Source organism: Triturus cristatus, chromosome 7 (genome assembly GCF_964204655.1).
Source record: "Triturus cristatus chromosome 7, aTriCri1.1, whole genome shotgun sequence".
NCBI lineage: Eukaryota > Metazoa > Chordata > Amphibia > Caudata > Salamandridae > Triturus > Triturus cristatus.
In genome coordinates, this window is record NC_140590.1 from 784,826,181 (window position 1) to 784,847,625 (window position 21,445).

At 50.5% G+C, this 21,445-nt stretch overlaps 1 protein-coding gene across 2 annotated transcripts in view; it reads left to right on the top strand.

Annotated features, from left to right (window-relative positions):
• CLINT1 (clathrin interactor 1) overlaps positions 1 to 21,445 on the top strand; it is a 565,784-nt gene that overhangs the window by 171,589 nt on the left and 372,750 nt on the right. For both annotated transcript variants that reach the window (XM_085617596.1, XM_085617597.1), the window contains exon 4: positions 1,605 to 1,713. In XM_085617596.1, the coding sequence (XP_085473722.1) occupies positions 1,605 to 1,713 (109 nt within the window). The remainder of the gene's footprint in view (positions 1 to 1,604; positions 1,714 to 21,445) is intronic.

Consider the following 21,445-nt stretch of genomic DNA (forward strand, 5'->3'; position numbering starts at 1 on the left):
CGTTTGTGAACTAATTTAACTGTTGGTTTTGAAAAATTCTTCTAGGTAGCTAGAGTATGGGAGTTCCTAATTATACCAAACTTTGATAATAAACTCGAGGGTGGTATAGAAATGAGTCAAATTGATGTAGTGGTCACGTTTTAGCCTGTTAGCTAGGTAGGTGAAATGGAGAAAGGGTAGATGAGAATCTGCGATAAAGCTTTATTTTATTCTCAGCACTTCCACCTGTGTTCAGTTTAGCGCCTTCACTGTTGAATTGCACATTCTTGAGAAGTCTCTGCGGTAGATTTTGATTGTTGGGCAACTAGCACACGGGCAGATATATGTAAATCGTTCTTTTCAGAGGTGAAAAACACAAGCTGTGGGCTTATTTTAGTTTGAAAAAATGTTTTTAATGTGACTGGAAAAAACATTCCTTATGTGGGGGATTTCATTTTATTCCAGTTTCATATTTTCATTACATGTAAACCATTTTTGTTCAATAAAATATAACCCTGCTTCATCAGAGATGGCCTTTAGGTAAAGGCATAGGTGCTCAGGCTGCTGTCGCGTATACACCTTGAAAGCATGTTTTTTTACTAATTTGTTTTTATTAAAAGCACCAAATGTGTACCTTGGCTTGTAAAAAAGTAGCTCGAACTTGCTGCCGTCAGTGTTGAAAATGAATGTTGTGGTTAGAACTGATCGTCCGGCCTCACTAGGAGTGGGGATTATTGCCACTTTATTAAACTTAACCACATGATGGTACGTGTTAGTGTAAAGGCCCCCTTGTTGAGTGGAATGTTTAATACATTCAGCGGGCCTGCTAGTCGAACGCCAGGAACCGACTCGGAGGGAAGAAAGTGTTTACTCTCTGGGCTCTAATTGTTCTCCCTGGGGCCTCATGTCCATGAATATTTCATGCCCAAGCTCACGCGGGGCTGGAGTTCTGAAGCCTTTCTAGAGTTGGTTGTCTTCGAGCTGGGGCGAGAGTCTTCTCCCTACACCCCCACCCGCTGTTTGGCTTCAGCAGTTAGCATCCTAGTGCCCTAACCCCAACAGTCCAGCCGGTTTGGGGTATTACTTCCACAACTGCCTGTGTATAAAGTCCTATCGGTTTTGTTTGTAACATACTTGTGAAGGGACAGGGCGAAAATCAGGCGGAATTGTCTCAAGCCGCCTTGCCCTCGGTGCGATTGAACAATGTGTTATGAGCAGAGCTGCCCAGGATTATTTCTCATTAACTGCAGCATGCTGGCTGAAAATAAGCAAGCGTAGAGGAAAAAAGTTTTCCACAAAAGGATCCGCAAGGAGAGATTGCTAAAGAAGAATGCAATATGGCATTAGCGGTCTGTTGTTTTTTTTGTTTTTTTAATTAAAATCTCATATTGACGGGGTGGCGGGGGCATAGTTTGACATTCCGTTGTGCTTCCCTGCTCCTGAACCAAACCGTAGTGCGACCAAAGGGTAGCCTGAAAGAAAGAATGCCGGGCCTAACAGCTTTATGTGGGGGTAGTCTTTGCCAATGAACACCTCTCTGCACTGATGTTAATGCTGTTTGTTCGAACCTCCTGCTGTTGTGTACTGCTTCTCATGCTCTCTCCCCACGCCCTCTTCTCTTCCAGTCGCTGCTGCTTCTGGCTTACCTCATCAGGAACGGCTCTGAGCGTGTGGTTACCAGCGCCCGGGAGCACATCTACGACTTGCGGTCTTTGGAAAACTACCACTTTGTAGGTGAGCATGAGTTCCTTCCCGCCAATAGGAGCTGGCTCGTGGCCTGAGGTTGTCAGTCACCGATACGAGCCCCAGGAGTCTGGATGTTCTTGTTAGGAAACGGCTGCTCCACGAGAGCCTTGAAGATGCCAGGCTGTGTGCCCCAGAGTATTAATTAGTGCAGCCAAGAACTTTCCGAGCTGCGTGGCTAACGGGGCCCACGCCGCTCTAGCCCTGGCTTTCTATTAAAATATGTACAGACCTGGGCCTCCTGGGGACACTGAGAGGAGGCCTTTAATTATACAGGAATCTCCAACTCCTAAACGCGCGTCGCTTTCGAGACACATACAGCATCGTCTGCACTGGCAGTGCAGCCGGGCTCATGAGTGTGCTGAAATAAGGAAGGCTTTTGTGTGCGACCTGTCGAGGCAGCTATATGGGATGGCGGTGCTGGATCCGGTTGGGCATAACATGGCATGATAGTAGCTGTATGTGTGCATGTGTCTGTATACGTGTGCGCGGGCGCACGCACATACTGAAGATATGCATGAGTCTGGATTCCTGTGCTGAACATGAAGGAGATTCGAATGGACATCGGGCCCTGCTCGAGTGTGCTGGTTAGGGCCTCAGTCTGTGTCTGATGCCAGGGCACTGTGCTGAATATGGACATGGAACCAGACAAGAGTGCAGGCTGAATGTAGCCTGGCCGCATTTAAGGTGCATTTCATTAGGCGTTTCACTGCTTTCCCCATGATATTTAAATTTGGTTTTGCGGCAAGAGACTTAATCCTTGTAATTAGCACTTTCAAAAGGTAAGGCTGGGTGCTGACGATGCAGGGCTTCTTTTAAAAAATGTGTTAATTTGGGTAAATGTGTGCCTTCCTTAGTGTGCGAAAGTGATCTCCTAACAAGGAGGCGGCGGCGGGTTTGGATAAGCTGGCAGGTCCTTGGCATTAATGTACTTAATTGTAAGAACAGAGGGCTTATGGATTCTGCAAATAGCAAAATGGTCCTTGGTGTGAAATTATCAGAAAGTGTTTGGGTGTAAATGGCCTTTTTTGACAACTGTGCTAAGATGACATTTTTTTTTTACCTTAACGGCATTGCACAGCGTCCCTGGGGATACTATTAAGGTTCTGGGCTATACGAGGCGTGCCTTCTGCAGGGCAGGTACTACAAAGAGCCTAATAGGGGACGTTTTCTTCTGGAGAGGTATATATATTAGGGTTTACCCTTTGTCTGACTGACGGATGTGCTTATTCGGGGGTTGAGATCTTTCCTTCTCTCCTTTTAAAACCTGGTGCCTAAGAGGAACTTTAAAATCTCCTTCAGCCACGTCGCTAAATGAAGGCCTTGTTCACATGTATATGAGCTTAGTCGCCAAGCTTCTAACTGTATTTGCTCCGGGCCAGAAACAAGAACAGTTATCTATAGAACAGAGACTCGCATAGTAGAATTTAAGATTTTAAAATAAAATGTATAGCCCTACATGGATAAATTCAAGAAGCAAGAATGCAAGAGGCTGGAGTTGCCACTGAAGTGGATAATGTGTACCTGATGAAGTATGCCAGTCTGATGTGTGAGCTATTTAAGCAAAGCACAAAACATTTTTTGTAGCATTTAATTTTCAACATAAAAAAAAACAAGCAATCCTGTAATTGCATATTTGAGATGCAGGTACATTGTTATAATTCTACATTTAGTAGGTAGCATAGTATTAGGCAAAGCACAATCATATTTAATAGTAAGAATGCACACAAGTGATTAGTCCACACACACTGTCTGCAGTCCATTTTGTGATCTTCAATGTTCAATAGTAAAAACAAAGCTCAAATTGGCAGTCACTCAAAATAGCTTTGCTTGTTGAATGACCAGTTTCCAATAAAAGTCACTTGTACAACAAATTTCTATTTTACTGATGTGTTGGCTTTAGAATCTTCCCCTAGAAATCCTGCAAAGTTTGACTGTAGAACCCCAGAAAAACGCTGTTTGATAGGCTGAGCAGTAAAAAGACCTTTGCTTGCAATCACAGCAGAAAGTATGTTTGGCTCAAACCTACATATCAGTACTGTAGGAAACTGGCTCTTTAAATGAGCTACTGAAATAAGGTATATTGTGCAAACATCGCAGGTATTCCCTACTGGTGAACAGGGGCTTGCTGTAGCAATCCCAAGGTGCTCTTCTAGGGGGTGGTGTGGTCAAGCAGCCTTAGGCTTACCAGACAGAAGTCTTAGACATCTGCAAAATACACACACAGCCAATAAATGATGATCTCAACTCAATAAGGAGATCCACGCCAATTTATAAAAATTGCACATCTTTATATATATATATTTAGGCACCAGATCAATACGATTAGGTAAGTACGTTTTGCAAGAGGAATACTTTTAGCTTTAAAAAGTCAACACTATTGCAATTTTCAGTAGCTGCAATGTTATCCTACGGCAGGAAAAACCAGTACGGCTTACAGGTAGAGCCCAGCGACGTATGAGACCAGTCTCCTGGACTTTAGGTGATTATGAGGCAAGGTCCAAGGCAGCACCAGCAGGCCACCACCAGCGACACTAGGGCGGCCAGGTGCATTGATGCAATACAGCGTTGGAGGACCGATCTTCGTCAAAAGAGGCTGCAGGATTGAACCGGGAGGCCAGTCGGGTCTCAACCAACAGGGTGGCTTGCGCCTCACAATGCTCAGGGACATGTGGACACCTTTGATCCAGGCCAGGGGCGACTGTTGCACAGGTGTCCTTTGGCATTGGGTTTTTGTCACTGTAGAGGGGGTCTGCAAACAGAGGGTGCAGGCGGCGTCGAGAAATCCACAGTGGGGAAACCCAGGGTGGGCTTTGAGTCTGGAGGAAACATTAGCACTGTTGGCCCACTTCAGCTCGATCTAGGCTGCTCAGGCGCAGTGTTGCATCCACGCATTGGGTTTTTGCGGTCTTGGTGCCTCACAGTTCTTTTCTTGGTAACCTGCAGGATGCAGGGGAACAGCTCTGCTGCTCCACTGGAGTTCCTGAGTCTTTGGAGAAGTGCTGGCAGTCCTCCCAGGCTTTGGAGGATCAGCGGTTTGCAGGATGAGACTCATTTGACACAATTGTCGAGAATAGGTGAACAGGCCTGCAGGGTTGGTGCTAGGTCAGGTGCCTCTTCTTCTCTTCTTGCTTTTCGCTGCTCTTTGGTCTTGTTTTGGTCGGTATGATCTGATTGATTTCCTGTGCCAAGGGCTCCCTTAAATACTGAATTTAGGGGTGTTAGGGGAGTGCAGGTTAGTAGCCAAAGGGCTATCTACCCCTGAGGTCACTATGCCCCCTATATGACCACTACCTGTGGGAAGTGGGCATAAACCTGTACCAGAATTCCTAAGTTTGCCATCACGATGGCAGACTCTGAAATTTCGTCTTCACTTCAGGTAGCCCACCTTAGGGGTGGAACTAGCCTTAAGGTGAACACGCCCATCTGATTACTAATGTTCCCACCTTGTCCAGGCGCCAAATGGGCCCAGGTCAAAGGGGGGGGGTCGTCAGCCTCTCTTGTGAGGGAAGCCATATTTGCATACCAAAGGCAGTGGGCTCTTTAAAGTGCTCTGCCATGGAATTCTAATTCGCAGGTCATCCTGTGGGAGGAGGTTGTAAACACCCTCTGCCCGAGCAGGCTTTTGTTTCTAACCTCCTGAGAGTATAGGCCCTCACCCTTGGGGGTCAGAAACTCGTATGTGGGGGCCGGCTGGCTAAAGATCAGTCATCTAGCACACTAGTAGTTGGTACATTTTCAGGGGACACCTGTATTAATACATCCATCACTGGAATCATTGTGAGCTTATTAATATGAGATGTTTGATACCAAACATCCCTGTCTTCAGTGAAGCCATCATGTAGCTGGAAAACTCGTTTTCACCTGTGTCCAGCAAATGTACTTAAAATGGCTTCCCTGATCACTTGTACTGGCAGCAATGGAACTAACTAGTACAGGGGCCTATCTGCTTATGCAGATATGTCCACACATGTAGCATAGTGCACCTTGCCTAAGGCCTACTGTAGGAGTGAATTACCTGTAATGCATGCAGTGTCTGGGGGCATGGCACACAGGGATGTGTGCCATTTCGTGTTTTCACTTTGATCTTCACCAAGGCACTCAGCCTGCAGTGGCAGCCTGTGTGTGTTTAGTTAGGGGCCCCTTAGGGTGTCACAATTCGTGCTGCAGCGCTCAAGGACCCTCGTTAGCCTCCCTGCCCTAGGTACCAGGGGTACCATTAACTTGGGACTTAGAGAGGGTGCTAAAGGTATTTCCAATTGGGGACACAATTGTACAGTTTTGGGAAAAAGATCTAGCACTGGGGACTGGTTAGCAGGAACCCAGTGTCCTTCCAATCAAAATCGCTTCAAATAGCAGGCAAAAAGTGGTGGTGATCATGTCAAAATGGGGCACTTTCCTAAACATACATTTACTGTGTTTGTTTGTGGAGTTCCCATCTGGGAAGGTTTTAGATTAGACTTTGTTCAAGTAGATATTTTGTTGTAGCGAACCCGATGAGTAAAGACAAATATTGACAATTCCTTAATAGTGTGACAACACATGAACTCTCACTACGATGGATTTTTGTGTTTTCACTTAACACTTTCTGTGGTGTTGGGTGGGGGTGGGGGGCGAAGTTAAAGCCCACTACAACAGATTCAAAGTCTTCTTGTGTTTACTCAAGAGAGCATTCACCTGACCATAGATCTGGTAGTTTTAGGATGCGGTACAGAATGCCGGGTCAGACAAATTATTTCAACTACTTGAATGATAGATGCGTCTTGGCCTCTGATGTACTCTTTGTGGTGCTTGTAGGTGCTCTCCTCCACTGCCCTAATCACATTTAGATCATATAAAAATCTCACAACTTGTTTATTTGATTATAAGTAGGCCAGTTGGTTTCCACTTCTCAACTGTCGATATTCCTGCGTCTTGACGTCTGATGCTTTGCCAAGCTTCGGGTTTTGGAAAAAATGTCCATGCAGTGGCTATGCATTTTGATAACTTTTCAGAGGGTTTGAGTTACAAACTTAGATGTTAGTCTGATTCAGGATGCTGCAGTGGCCTTTGAGAAGCAGAAAAGGCATCATTTAGTGAAAACGTTAAGATCTTCCTAGTGTAGTCCTGCACACGTCCTCCCATAAACCAGCTGCATTTAATGGTCTTCAGAATGTATTGGATTTGTTCCTTTTGAAAATATCTTGTAGAAGAACATTCCAGTCATTTATATTGTCTTAAGACCATCTCTGCAACACACCCCTTGATAATTCAGGGCAGTTGCTGTAAAAGAAAATGTGTTCACTCTATGTACGGGTTGTGAATTGTGCGGGAAGATGTGTTGCTTGTCCACAAAGAAAAACATGATTGCTCTAACCTCACAAAACTAAATAAATTAAAAGGACAAGCTGACTTCCTGCCGATCACGGAGTACTTTGATTCCCAGGCAACATTGTTACTGCTTTAATCAGTTAGATTCACTTACATGTCCTCATTGTGACATTTAATGATGGGACGTGAAGTTATCCTGAGGAAGTTAAAAAGAAAACGCCTGCTTTTTGCATGATAGCTAGAAGACTGCTTTATTCAGACCATTGTCTGATGTAGACTTGATCTCTCCGTGCACTTCAGTTCTGCACAGTTTTCCGATTGTTTCACTAGTATCATGAGAATGAATGAGAGTGGAGGCACTCAGGATATGTTTTTTTTTTTTTTTTAACTCTTTTCTATCAGCGTCATCATCTGATGGCCTCAAAGTGTATTGGTCCCGTCAACATCCTCAACTCAGTGATTTATTGTGTAGTCTTGGTTTTTTTTCATCGAATTTTTTTTAAACAGGAGTCTACAGAGGGGCGCCTGCTATACATTCTAGTAGAATCCCCAAAGTAGGTTGCTGGAAATTGTGCCTGGGGGTGACACTGACTGTGTAGTTACTCTCTTCTAAACAAACACAGATAGGAAATTAAACACCCTGTCATAGGTTCACACAAAAGTCATCAATGCCAAAAGGGGAGATTGTGCACCCCAAATTAAGCAAGGTAATCAGCACTTGATCCCAGTTGTTAGAGGTTTGATCATATTATGACCCAATTGAGGACTAACCACAGTAACATCTAGAGAGCACTCAGAACCATTAGGGCTTAACCCCTTCGCTGCCAGGCCTTTTCCCCTCCTGTGCCACGCCCTTTTTTGGCTATTTGGGGTAGTGCGCGCTGAGGCCCCTGTAACTTTTTGACCACATAAGGTATCCACGCCAAATTTGCGTCCTTTTCTTCCAACATCATGGGGATTCTAAAGGTACCCAGGGTTTGTGGATTCTCCTAGAGGGGTCACAGAAATGAGCCAAAATACAGTAAAATTTTGTTTTTTTTCGGAAAAATTGGAAAAACGGGCTGCAAATGAAAGCATCTGGGTTTTTCCCTGCAAATGTTATAAAAAAAGGGTTTGTGGGGTTGAACTCACCATTTTCCCAGCTTTTTGGGGATACCAGGCTTTTGTCAGAAACCCACCATTTTTTACACAGTTTTGGCATTTTTCTGGGACTTAGCCTAATTTTGCTATTTTTTGTGCTTTTGACCTCCTTCCAGTTAATGGCAGAAATGGGTACAAAAGCAATAATGGATCCTGGAAAGCTATACATTTTCGAGAAGAAGACGAAATTCTGAATACAGCAAGGGGTAATTTGTGTAGATCCATCAAGGTTTTGTTATAGAAACTAACAGTTAAATATAGGATAAATTGAAAATTAGTTGAAAAAAACAGCCTTTTGTGTCAATGTTTTCACCTGTAACTACTTCTAATTATGACAGCTCTTTGAAAGCAATATACCATTACATCCGCTGGACATTACCGGTTGTGGGGATATATAGGACTTGTAGGTTCACCAAGAGCAGCAACTTGCAATGGTTTTTTATTATGTACCGGGTATATAGTAATTATTCTGTAAAAATGTGTACATGGAAAAATCGGTATGAAAGACACCTATGTATTTCTGAAATGGGAACAAAATATAGAGTTTAGAAACAGTAGATATTTGCACATTTCTGAAATTGGGAATACTCATACTAGCATGAGAATTATCAGTCATTTTTTAGAATGACTTCTTTTTTACACAATATCTTTCATTTGGAAGGCAGAAATGCATCGAAAGTCAATAGATAATAGTTCCTTTCCAAATCTGAATTACCCTAAGTCTCCCGATAAAAATAGTACCTCACTTGTGTGGGTAGGCATAGTGCCCGCGACAGGAAACGGGGCGAAACGCAACGTGGTCACAACTCAATATCGCAGTGAAAATTTACCCTTTTTTGGCAAAGTGCCTAGCTCTAGTTTTTGAACCCTGGCTCTGCGGGCACCTTGGGAAACCTAGCAAACCTATACATTTTTGAAAACTAGACACCCAGGGGAATCCAGGATGGGGTGACTTGACTGCCTCCCACCAGGGTCTGTTACCCAGAATCCCTTGCAAACCTAAAAAATTGACAAAAAAAACACATTTTCCCCACATTTCTGTGTTGGAAAGTTCCAGAATCTGCGTGGATCCACAAATTTTCACCCACCCCGCGTTCCCCTAAGTCTTAAGAGAAAAACGGTACCTCGCTTGTGTGGGTCGGCCTAGTGCCCGCGACAGGAAACGGCGCAAAACGCAACGTGGTCACACCTCAATTTCGCTGTGAAAAATGACCCTTTTTTGGCAAAATGTCTAGCTGTAGTTTTTGAACCCTAGCTCAGCGGGCACCATGGGAAATTAGCAAACCAATACATTTTAGAAAAATAGACACCCAGGGGAATCCAGGATGGGGTGACTTGACTGCCTCCCACCAGGGTCTGTTACCCAGAATCCCTTGCAAACCTAAAACATTGACAAAAAAAACACATTTTCCCCACATTTCTGTGGTGGAAATTTCCGGAATCTGCGTGGATCCACAAATTTCCACCCACCCCGCATTCCCCAAAGTCTTACGAGAAAAACGGTACCTCACTTGTGTGGCTCGGCCTAGTGCCCACAACAGGAAACGGCGCAAAACGCAACGTGGTCACACCTCAATTTCGCAGTGAAAAATGACCCTTTTTTGGCAAAATGTCTAGCTGTAGTTTTTGAACCCTAGCTCTGCGGGCACCTTGGGAAACCTAGCAAACCTATACATTTTTGAAAACTAGACACCCAGGGGAATCCAGGATGGGGTGACTTGACTGCCTCCCACCAGGGTCTGTTCCCCAGAATCCCTTGCAAACCTAAAAAATTGACAAAAAATCCACATTTTCCCCACATTTCTGTGTTGGAAAGTTCCGGAATCTGCGTGGATCCACAAATTTCCACCCACCCCGCATTCCCCAAAGTCTTACGAGAAAAACGGTACCTCACTTGTGTGGCTCGGCCTAGTGCCCACAACAGGAAACGGCGCAAAACGCAACGTGGTCACACCTCAATTTCGCAGTGAAAAATTACCCTTTTTTGGCAAAATGTCTGGCTGTAGTTTTTGAACCCTAGCTCTGCGGGCACCTTGGGTAACCTAGCAAACCTATACATTTTTGAAAACTAGACACCCGTGTGCTTCCAGGGAGGCATGGCTTGCGTGGATCCCCCAACGTTTCCTTACCCAGAATCCCCTGCAAACCTCAATTTTAGCTGAAAAAATCATATTTTTCACACATTTTTGTGTGGGAAAGTTGAGGCATCACCGGGCTGACTCAAATTTCCTACCACCCAGCGTTCCCCCCGGGTCTCCCGATAAAAACGGTGCCTCACTCGTGTGGGAGGCCCAAGTACCCGCGACAGGCAAGGCCCCAAAACGTATTGAGGCGGCATGAAAATTGCCTACCTCAAAACGACCTAGTTTTGCAAGGGGGGTCACCTGGGTTTTTGGCCGGTGCTCGGCGGCCACCTAGGGGAACCTACCAAACCCACACATTTCTGAAAACTAGACACCCGGGGGATTCCAGGGAGGTATGGCTTGCGTGGATCCCCCAACGTTTCCTTACCCAGAATGCCCTGCAAACCTCAAATTTAGCTGAAAAAATCACCTTTTTCACACATTTTTGTGTGGGAAAGGTGAGGCATCACCGGGCTGACACAAATTTCCTACCACCCAGCGTTCCCCCGGGTCTCCCGATAAAAACGGTGCCTCATTCGTGTGGGAGGCCCAAGTACCCGCGAAAGGCAAGGCCCCAAAACGTAGTGAGGCGCACTACGTTTAGGACCCTTGCCTGTTGAGGCGCACCACGTTTTGGGGCCTTGCCTGTTGCGGGTACTTGGGCCTCCCACACGAGTGAGGCACCGTTTTTATCGGGAGACCCGGGGGAACGCTGGGTGGTAGGAAATTTGTGTCAGCCCGGTGATGCCTCAACTTTCCCACACAAAAATGTGTGAAAAAGGTGATTTTTTTCAGCTGAATTTGAGGTTTGCAGGGCATTCTGGGTAAGGAAGCGTTCGGGGATCCACGCAAGCCATACCTCCCTGGAATCCCCCAGGTGTCTAGTTTTCAGATGTGTGGGTTTGGTAGGTTCCCCTAGGTGGCCGCCGAGCACCGGGCCAAAAACCCAGGTGACCCCCCATGCAAAACCTGGTCGTTTTGAGGTAGGCAATTTTCATGTTGCCTCAATACGTTTTGGGCCCTTCCCTGTCACGGGCTCTTGGGCCTCCCACACGAGTGAGGCACAGTTTTTATCGGGAGACCCGGGGGAACGCTGGGTGGTAGGAAATTTGTGTCAGCCCGGTGATGCCACAACTTTCCCACACAAAAATGTGTGAAAAAGGTGATTTTTTCAGCTAAATTTGAGGGTTGCAGGGCATTCTGGGTAAGGAAACGTTGGGGGATCTACGCAAGCCATACCTCCCTGGAATCCCCCGGGTGTCTAGTTTTCAGAAATGTGTGGGTTTGGTAGGTTTCCCTAGATGGCCGCCAAGCCCGGGCCAAAAACTCATGGGACCCCCCTTGCAAAACAGGGTTGTTTTGTGATAGGTAATTTTGATGTCTTCTCAATAGGTTTTGGGCCCTTGCCTGACGCGGGCACTAGGCCTACCCACGCAAGTGAGGTACCATTTTTCTCTGAAGACTTTGGGGAACGCAGCGTGGGTGGAATTTTGTGGACCTACGCAGATTCCAGAACCTACCACCACAGAAATGTGAGGAAAGTGTGTTATTTTGGACACATTTTTAGGTTTGCAATGGATTCTGGGTAACAGAACCTGTTGAGAGCCAGTGAAGTCACCCCATCCAGGATTCCCCTCGGTGTCTAGTTAAAAAAAAATGTACAGGTTTGCTAGGTTTGCCTACGTGCCAACTGCGCTAGGGCCCAAAATCCACACGTCTGCACATTGCTAAAAAAAAATCGGAGCCCAGTGGGCTTTCTGCCGCCCTGGGGGGGAATCGGGGAAGGGGGTTTTCATCCTGATATGCCCCTAAAAGGGCAGAAAGACTGTGGCTATTTTTTGTGGGGGTGTGGGCATTGGTATGACCATTTTGGGCAGCCCCCACCCCCACGCATAAAAAAAGCCTGCGTACTCGCTGGCGCCTAGTGGGCTTTCTGCCCCCCCCCAGGGGGCAGATCAGGGGCCACTGCCACCATCTGCCCTCCGGGGGGGGGGGGGGGGCAGAAAGACTGGAATTTCTCTGGGGGTAGGGTGGGGTATTGTCATGCCCATTTTGGGGAGCCCATACCCCTACACTAATAAAGCAAAAAAATCCATGGTTTCTAGTGGGCATTCTGCGCCCCCAGGGGGGGCCAGATTGGGGGCTACAGCTCCCATCTGCCTCCTGGGGGGCAGAAAGACTGTCAGTTTTGCGGTGGGGGAGGGTGGGGGCATTGGCGTGCCCGTTTCGGGCAGCCCAAACCCTAAAAACAATTGCGCAAACAAAATCCCTGGTGTTTAGCGTGCTTTCTGCCCAGGGGGGGGCAGAAAGGCTGTAATGGTGGTGGGTGGGTGGGGGCATTGGCGTGCCTGTTTCGGGCAGCCCCCACCCTAAAACAAACTGAAAAAAATCCCTGGTGTATAGTGGGCATTCTGCCCCCCCTAAGGGGCAGATTAGGGGCCAATGCCCCATCTGCCCCCCGGGGGGTGGGGCAGAAAGACTGTAATAATTGGGCGGTGGGGTGGGGCGGGGCTATGGGCCTGCCCGTTTTGGGCAGCCCCAACCCTATTTTTATTTTTTGTAAAATTCCCTGGTGTCTAGTGGTCTTTTTGCCCCCCCCCGGGGGGCAGATTGGGGGACAATACCCAAAGGCTGTAATTGTGGCGGGTGGGTGGGGGCATTGGCGTGCCTGTTTCGGGCAGCCCCCACCCTAAAACAAACTGAAAAAAATCCCTGGTGTATAGTGGGCTTTCTGCCCCCCCCCCGAAGGGGCAGATTAGGGGCCTCTGCCCCCCGGGGGGCAGAAAGACTGTGATAATTGGGGGGTGGGGTGGGGGCATGGGCCTGCCAGTTTTGGGCAGCCGCCACCCCTATTTTTTTTTTTTTTTACAATTCCCTGGTGTCTAGTGGGCTTTTTGCCCCCCGGGGGGGCAGATTGGGGGCCGATGCCCCATCTGCCCCCCAGGGGGGGGCAGAAAGGCTGTAATGGTGGCAGGTGGGTGTGGGCATTGGCTTGCCCGTTGCGGGCAGCCCCCACCCTAAAAAAAACTAATAACTAATCCCTGGTGTTTAGTGGGCTTTCTGCCCCCCCGAAGGGGCAGATTAGGGGCCAATGCCCCATCTGCCCCCCGGGGGGGGCAGAAAGACTGTAGTAATTGGGGTTTGTGGTGGGGGCATGGGCCTGCCCGTTTTGGGCAGCCCCCACCCCTATTTTTATTGCTAAAAAAATTCCCTGGGGTCTAGTGGGCTTTTTGCCCCCCCCCCGGGGGGGCAAAAAGACTAAATGTTGCCAAAGTTTCATGGGGGGAGCAAAGGCCCTTGCCCAACGGGCCGCTCCCCCCTCCCTGGTGCCTAGTGGGTGGATCCCTGCTTGGGGATCGCCCTCCTGTGGGGATCCATTGGAAAGGGGAGATTCTCCCCTTTCCAATGATACCTCTCCCGTCTTTCTACGTGCTCAGGGGGCTGAGATAGCCCCCTGAGCACGTAGAAAGAGAAACTGAAATGAGCCTCTTGGCGGCGCGACGTGCGTGCCTATCGTCATTACAGTGAAAGGGGGGGAGGGGGGGGGCGCCTCGGGAGCTGGGGAAGCTCTTCCCCAGCTCCCGAGGCTATTTTGGCAGAAAGGGAATCCCTCTGGTGCCCGCACCAGAGGGATTCCCTAGGGTATGCCTCATGACGAGCTGGACTCGTCATGGGCACAGCGCGACTGTGCTCCATGACGAGTCCAGCTCGTCATGGGCATACAAGGGGTTAATACAAGGACCAGGGCAACTGATATCTGTCTGACAGAAATCAAGACGGACACAACTAGAATCAGGGGTTTATCAGCCATGGAGACATTCGTTTATGTACCATCATGCCCATTATCTTTAATAACTTCAAACCTTCAACCTCATTCCAACTTTCAGTAGACATAGAAAGACAAGCTTGGAGCAGAATGACATGCCACCCAAGAAAACTGTGGACACTCATATGCAGTTGGGTACAAAAACCATTTTTGACTCCAATGTGTATTCAACATGGAAGCATATTGGATACCGCCTATAATCATGCACTTCACCTAGATAACAATTTCTTAAGCACTTAAAACTGGTCTTTTTAGATTTCTGAGGCTCAAAACGTTTCTAACAAAGATCCATTTTACCACACGTTTTCTTTGGATGATGTTTTTGCACATATCACTGAATGTAGAGGACTACATTCCCACACCTCCTTAGAACTCACTGCTTGCCACACTCGCCCATCAGAACATATGAGTATGTGGGAAAATTTCAAAATCAAATCTACATAAAAGGAGTTTGTTGAAAAGCCGGCTATCTCTTCAGGGGTTGGAATGTTACAAAATACGTACTTGGCCAGGAGACTGATGCTTCCAAAGTCTACTTGTTGTGTTAAAAAAAAAGAAAAGCTTTTCCCATTTGGTGCTTTGCATTCACAGTTTACGGCAGTATTCTTGTATCTGAAAAAAACACGTAAGTTATAGATTCCTTACCTTAGAACTACCCCCAGGAGTCAGACTGGATCCGGAAAGTTTTTCGTCAGTAGTACCTCTGCGCGTCAGAAGGTGGCGTCGGTTGGCTTTGCATCCATCGTCGGCGTTGTGGTCGCCGGGATGACGTCGCGGCAGCTACTTAGACGCCGCCCTCGCGCTCTGACATCCGTTCTTTCTTTTTCCGCCCAAGCCAGCGTAGGTCCGGGAAGAGCGGTATCTCAGTCATTTTGTGACACTTGTTTTTCCCCGACCTTTGTCGAAGTCATTTTTTGAGTCTTCAACTCCGTAAGGTGCACAAGGAATGTCCCGTTTCAAGGCCTGTGGTTCCTTCCATCGCATGATGTCGGTGGCGGATCCGCACCGCGTGTGTCTCTTTTGTCTGGAGCGCGACCACGACCCCAAGTCATGCTCCGACTGGCAGTTGTTTCCGCCGAAGGCTTTGCGGGAGCGGTCCCGAAAGCTGCTTGAACACCGGCAGTCAGCTCCGTGCCGTTCGAGGTCTCGGTTGAGAGGGAGGTCGAGGGACCAGTTGCGGAGCCATTGCCATTTCGACTTGAAGTAATCGAAGTCTTTGCACTCGGAGTCGGGAAAGTCGAAGCAGAAGTCGAAGAAGCATCGTCGCTCTTCGACTTTTCGTCAGTCGGCCGATCCGACGAGGCGCCCGGGTGGTGCCACCCCCGTGGCTCCACACGCGGATCCCGAAGGGTCGACTCCGAGCTTCCCTACCTTTCCGGGACCCGGAGCGACCCCGCCCAGCTTCGTACGTTCTACGAGGCAATGCATGACTTCTTTTGGCAGACCTTTGGACCCCGTGGACTCTGTTGGGGGCTCTAGGTCTTCGCTGCTGGCGCCGCAGGCCCCCTTGAATCCAGGCCTGGATTCAAGGGGGCCTTGACGCTGGTTGCCCCCCCCCCCTCCTCATTCTCCCGCCCTCCTTGCCGGCGTCGACCCTGGCCGCCTTCCTGGCATGGACACTGAGCTGTACCGGCATCGCTGGATCCAGCACCAGGTGGGGTTTTCATGCCCCTGTTCACTCCTGGGGTCCCTTTCCAACCCCATTGGCACCCAGAGGAAGATGAGAACTGGGAGGGGTCAGGTGACCCTTTAACTGACCAGCTAGAGCCTGAGCAGGATTGGAGAGAGGAACTGGGGATGTTGTCTCCTACTGTGGCTATGGAGGAGGGAGCGTCATACGCTGTGGTGTTGCGTAGGGTGGCCGAAGCTCTCAACCTCGAGCTTCCTGCGGTGGAGGTCAGGACTAACCTCCTGACTGAGGTGCTTCAACCGACGGCGAGCTCTTCGGAGCCCCTGCTTCAGTTTAATGAGACCCTCACCGACATCCTTTTGGGGGACCTGGTCCAGGCCCAACACTGGAGCTCCCGTGGACAGGATGATCGCCCGACGCCACCGCCCGGCTCCGGGTGACCCCACTTTCCTCTCCCAACACCCCACCCCGGAGAGCTTGGTGGTTCAAGCCTCCACCTCCAAAAGTGCCAACCCTAGCGCTCCACCGGAAAGGGAATCCAAGAAGCTGGACCATCTTGGGAAGAAAATTTTCTCTTCCGCCAGCTTAGGACTGCGGTCCGTAAACACCGCATGTCTCTTGGGCTGTTATTTGCACTCGGTGGGTATACGGTGGTGCAAGTGCTGCCTCGGTGTCCGGAGGAGGCCCAGACAGTGCTCTCACTGCCGGGATAGATGCAGCCAAGTTCACGATCCATTATGGGCTGGACACCGCCGACTCTCTGGCCAGGACCAGTTTAAAATCTGTAGCGCTTCGACGCTATGCCTGGATGAGGTCCATGGGCTTTTCAGGGGATGTCCAGAACACCTTGATGGACATGCCCTTTGATGGAAGTCGCCTTTTTGGCGACAAAGCAGACAACGCCCTAGAGCACTTCAAGGACTCACGGGCTACGGCCAAGTCCTTGGGCCTCTCCTCCCGTCTGGCGCAGTCTGCTTTTCGCCCCTGTCGTGGCTACGGAAGGGGTGCCCCACTACGTCCCACCCAGGGCCACAGGAAGTTATCCAACCTTCGCGAGGCCGGGGACGTGGGAACAAACGTCGTGGTTCTGGGGACCAGCGGGTGGGCCAGTCCACCAACCCCTCCTCTGTAGCAGCCGCCAAACCCTCCTAATCCAACCTTTCAGGCCCATCAAACGACAGTGGGTGGCAGGATTCACCATCAACTCCCCCACTGGCGCACTATCTCTTCGGACAGGTGGGTTTTGCAAATAGTCCGAAGGGGCTACTTCCTCCCCTTCGAGACTACCCCTCCAGCCATACCACCGCATGTCGGAGGATCATATGACCCTTCTCCAACAGGAAGTTACGGCTCTCTTGGCCAAGGGAGCCATTGAGAGCGTTCCTGTCCCAGAAGTAGGTCGTGGTTGCTACTCCCACTACTTTCTGGTTCCCAAGAAGGACAAGGGCCTGCGTCCTATCTTGGACCTCAGGGACGTCAATCGCTTCCTCCGGAAGGTGAAGTTCAAGATTTTGACACTTGCTCATGTCTTGTTTGCCCTCGACCCGCAAGACTTGATGGTAGCTTGGACTTGCAGGAGGCTTATTTTCACTTCCCCGTCCTGTCGGCCCACCGGCATTACCTACGGCTCACAGTAGGCCACAAGCACTATCTGAAAGAGACACGTTAGTGATAGATTCCTTACCTTAGAACATCCCCAGACGTCAGACTGGATGCGGAAGGTTTCGTCAGCAGTACCCCTGCGCGTCGGTAGGCGTCATCGTACGGCACCGTGTACGTCATTGGCGTCTTAGTTGCCGAGATGACGTCGCTGGAGCTACTTAGATGCGCCCATGCACGCTGACGTGAGTCTGGTCTTTCTTTTTCTGCGCCAGCAAGCACAGATCCGGAGAGAGCGGTACCCCCAGTCCAGTCATTTTTTGACTGAGTTTTTTGGGACTTTTGTCTCTGTGTTTTGAATACTTACACTCCAGGTGCATAGGGATGCCTGGTTTAAAGTCGATCGTGGCCTATCCCCGCACAATGTCGGTGACGGATCCGCACCGCGAGTGTCTCTACTGCCTGGGGCATGACCACGACTCCGAGTCGTGCTCCCACTGCTGGGCCATGGCTCAGAAAACTTTGAGGGAGCGGTCCCGAAAGTGGCTAGAGGCCCGGGAGTCGGCTCCGTGCCGTTCCGGGTCCCGTGAGAGGTCGACGGACTGGCCGCGGAGCCATCACCACCATTCCAAGTCTTCGCACTCGGAGTCAGGTAAGGCGAAGCACAAGAAGTCGAAGAAGCGCCCTCACTCTTCGCCTAGCCGGTCGCGCAGCGCGTCTGAGGGTGCAGGTGGTGCTGCCCCTGCGGCTCCAGCTGAGCCTCCGCAGTTGCAGATGGCCTACCCACCCTTTCCGGGTCATCGGTGACTCCAGCCCAGCTGCAGGAGTTCCTGTCAGCCATGGCACGTGTCTTCGGACCGTCCGGCGCCACCGGTGCGCCTACGGGCCCGTGGGCCCGACTGGGGGTCCTCGTTCTTCGGCGGCTCCGGCCCGACGTCATCGACGACTTCGGTCTCGACGCTGAGAGACCCCCCATGGATCCACGCATGGATCCCCACCCATGTCGGTTGGCCCAGTACGACCTCCACCGTCATCGACGGCCGCGGCGTTGGCAGACGCCGTCCCAATCCTCCTCCCTGACGTGGAGACGGTGCCGGAAGGGTGTCGACCAACGCCGATTCTGACGCCAATTGGGAATTTCTATATCTTTCTTCAACCACCTCCTTATGTTCCACCTGTTCGTCAGGCTGTGGAGGATGGGGAGGATTGGGAAGGGTCTGAGGACCCTCTCGCAGCACAATGCGAGTTAGACCCGGACTGGAATGAGGATCTGGGGGATGCAGGTGACCAGGATTATTCTCTTGAACCTGGCTCACTGTCTCCTTCGACCGTGGCTACGGAGGAGGGTGGTTCCTACTCTATGGTGTTGCGTAGGACGGCCGAGGCTCTCCACCTCAAGCTTCCTACCATGGCCGTCAGGACTAACCTCCTAACAGAAGTGCTTCGGCCGTCGTCTTCTACAGCTGCCCTTTAATTATGCCCTCTCGGACGTTCTTTTGGGCAGCTGGTCCAACACGGGGGCTTCTGTGGATAAGAACATGGTTCGACGCCCTGGGAGACCCCGTTTTCCTCTCCCAACACTCTACCCCTGGGAGCTTGGTTGTCCAGGCTTCTGTGTCCCCGAGCGCGTTCCCTTCTGCACCACCGGACAAGGAATCCAAGAAACTGGAGCAGTTTGGGAAGAAGATTTTGTCTTCCGCCAGTTCAGGACTGCGCGCTGGGAACACTGCATGTCACTTGGGCTGTTATTCCTACTCTGTGTGGGATACTGTTGCGCAAGTGCTACCTCAGTGTCCGGAGGAGGCTCGGACAGTACTCTCCCAGGCTATTGGGTAGAGACGCAGCCAAGTTCATGATCCGTTGTGGTCTTCACACTGCTGACTCGCTGGGCAGGGTGATTTCCACGACAGTGGCGCTACGCCGCCACACCTGGCTGAGAACGACTGGCTTTTCTGGGGATGTCCAGAACACATTGATGGACATGACCTTTGATGGCACTCGCCTGTTTGGCGATAAGTAGGATTGTGCGTTGGAGCATTTTAGGGACTCACGGGCTACAGCCAAGTCTTTAGGCTTTTTGGCCACACGCACTCCTTCCGCTTCTGCTTTTCGCTCCTTTTGTGGTCAAGGAAGGGGCGTCCAAGCACGTTTGTTTCAGAGCCGCAGGCCTGCGTAGCAAGTCTCAGCGCAGCCGCGGACATGGGACCCGTAGAGGTGGGTCACGGGGACCGAGTGCAGTTCAGTCCACTACCCCCCCCCCACCCCCCCGCTGCCCCTGCGTCCAAACCTTCCTAGTCCGGTGTGTCAGGCCCACCAAATGCCAGTGGGTGGCAGGATTCGCCATCACCTCCACCATTGGCACACCATCACATCGGACCAGTGGGTTCTGCAAATTGTCCGAATGGGTTACTTCCTCCCCTTCGAGACGACCCCCAGGCATGCCACCTCAGTATCACCGCATGTCGGGGGATCACTTTGCACTTCTCCAGCAGAAAGTTACGTCCCTCTTGGCCAAGGGGGCCATCGAGCTCGTTCCGATGCCAGAAGTAGGTCGTGGTTGTTACTCCCACTACTTCTTGGTTCCAAAGTAGGACAAAGGCCTGCGTCCCATCTTAGACCTTCGGAACGTCAATTGCTTCCTCCGGAAGGAGAAGTTCAAGATGCTCACACTTGCTCAGGTCTTGTGTGCCCTCGACCCGCAAGACTGGATGGTAGCGTTGGACCTGCAGAACACGTATTTTCATATTCCCGTCCTGCCAGCCCACCAGTGTTACCTGCGATTCACAGTAGGGCAGGAGCATTTTCAGTTCACCGTGCTCCCCTTTGGCCTTAGCAGAGCCCCTCGGGTGTTCACCAAAGTAATGGCGGTCGTTGCAGCTCATCTGCGCAGATCAGAGGTTTGTCTTCCCCTATCTCGATGACTGGTTGTTGAAGGCGGGCTCGCCCCAAACAGTCCTCTCCCACCTCCAGTCTATAGCCGACCTCCTGCATTTGCTGGGGTTCTCCAGCAACGTGCCGAAGTCGCACCGGATTCCCTCTCCGAAGCTCCTCTTCATCGAAGTGGTTCTGGACACGGCACAGTTTCGGGTTTATCCTCCCGAACAGCGAGTCCGGGACATTCGGGCTATGATTCTTATCTTTCAGCCCTTGTCCTGGGTTTCGGTCAGGATGACCTTGAGGCTGCTGGACCTCATGGCCTCCTGCATCCTGCTCACCAACCATGCCAGATGGCATATGCGGGCTCTGCAGTGGGACCTGAAGTTCCAGTGGGCGCTGCATCAGTGGAACCTGTCTGACTACGTCCATATCTCAGAGGGCACTGCACAACAATTGCAGTGGTGGCTCACAAATCAGTACTGGGTCAGCGGCAGATCCCTCTCCCTTCCCCAGCCGGAGCACACAGTGGTGATGGATGCATCCCTCCTGGAATGGGGTGGCCACATGGGAGAGGCGGAGATCAGAGGCCTCTGGTCTCCGGCGGAGTCCCGGCTCCATATCAATCTTCTGGAGCTTTGGGTGATCCTTCTTGCACTGAAGGCATTCCTTCCCTCTGTCAAGGGGAGGGTGGTGCAGGTGTTCACAGACAACACCACCACCGCCATGTGGTATTGCAACAAACAAGGTGGGCTGGGGTCGTGGACCCTATGTCAGGAGGCTCTGCGCCTCTGGACATGGCTGGATCGTCAAAGCATTTCTTTGACTGGTCACCAAATGGCAGCTTCTTTGAACGCCAGGGCGGACGAACTCAGCCGCCGGTGCCTGATGGATCACGAATGGCGGCTTCACTCGGTGGTGGCGCAAGGTCTCTTTCAACAGCGGGGAGAGCCTCGGTTAGATCTATTCGCCACCAAAGAGAACACGCAATGTCATCACTTCTGCGCGTTGGAGTTTCCAAGGCGGCACTCGCTTGGAGATGCTTTTCGTCACAAGTGGAGCTGCGGTCTATTGCACGCCTTTCCGCCTATAACACTTCTTGTTGGAAGGCGAACCCCGAGGAGTCGGTGAGACCACCAAGGGGGGGCCCTCGCACTGCACGAAGTAGCCGAGCGCTGCCGAGAAGTCTCCTGAGAGATCCTTCTCCTATCACGTACTAGC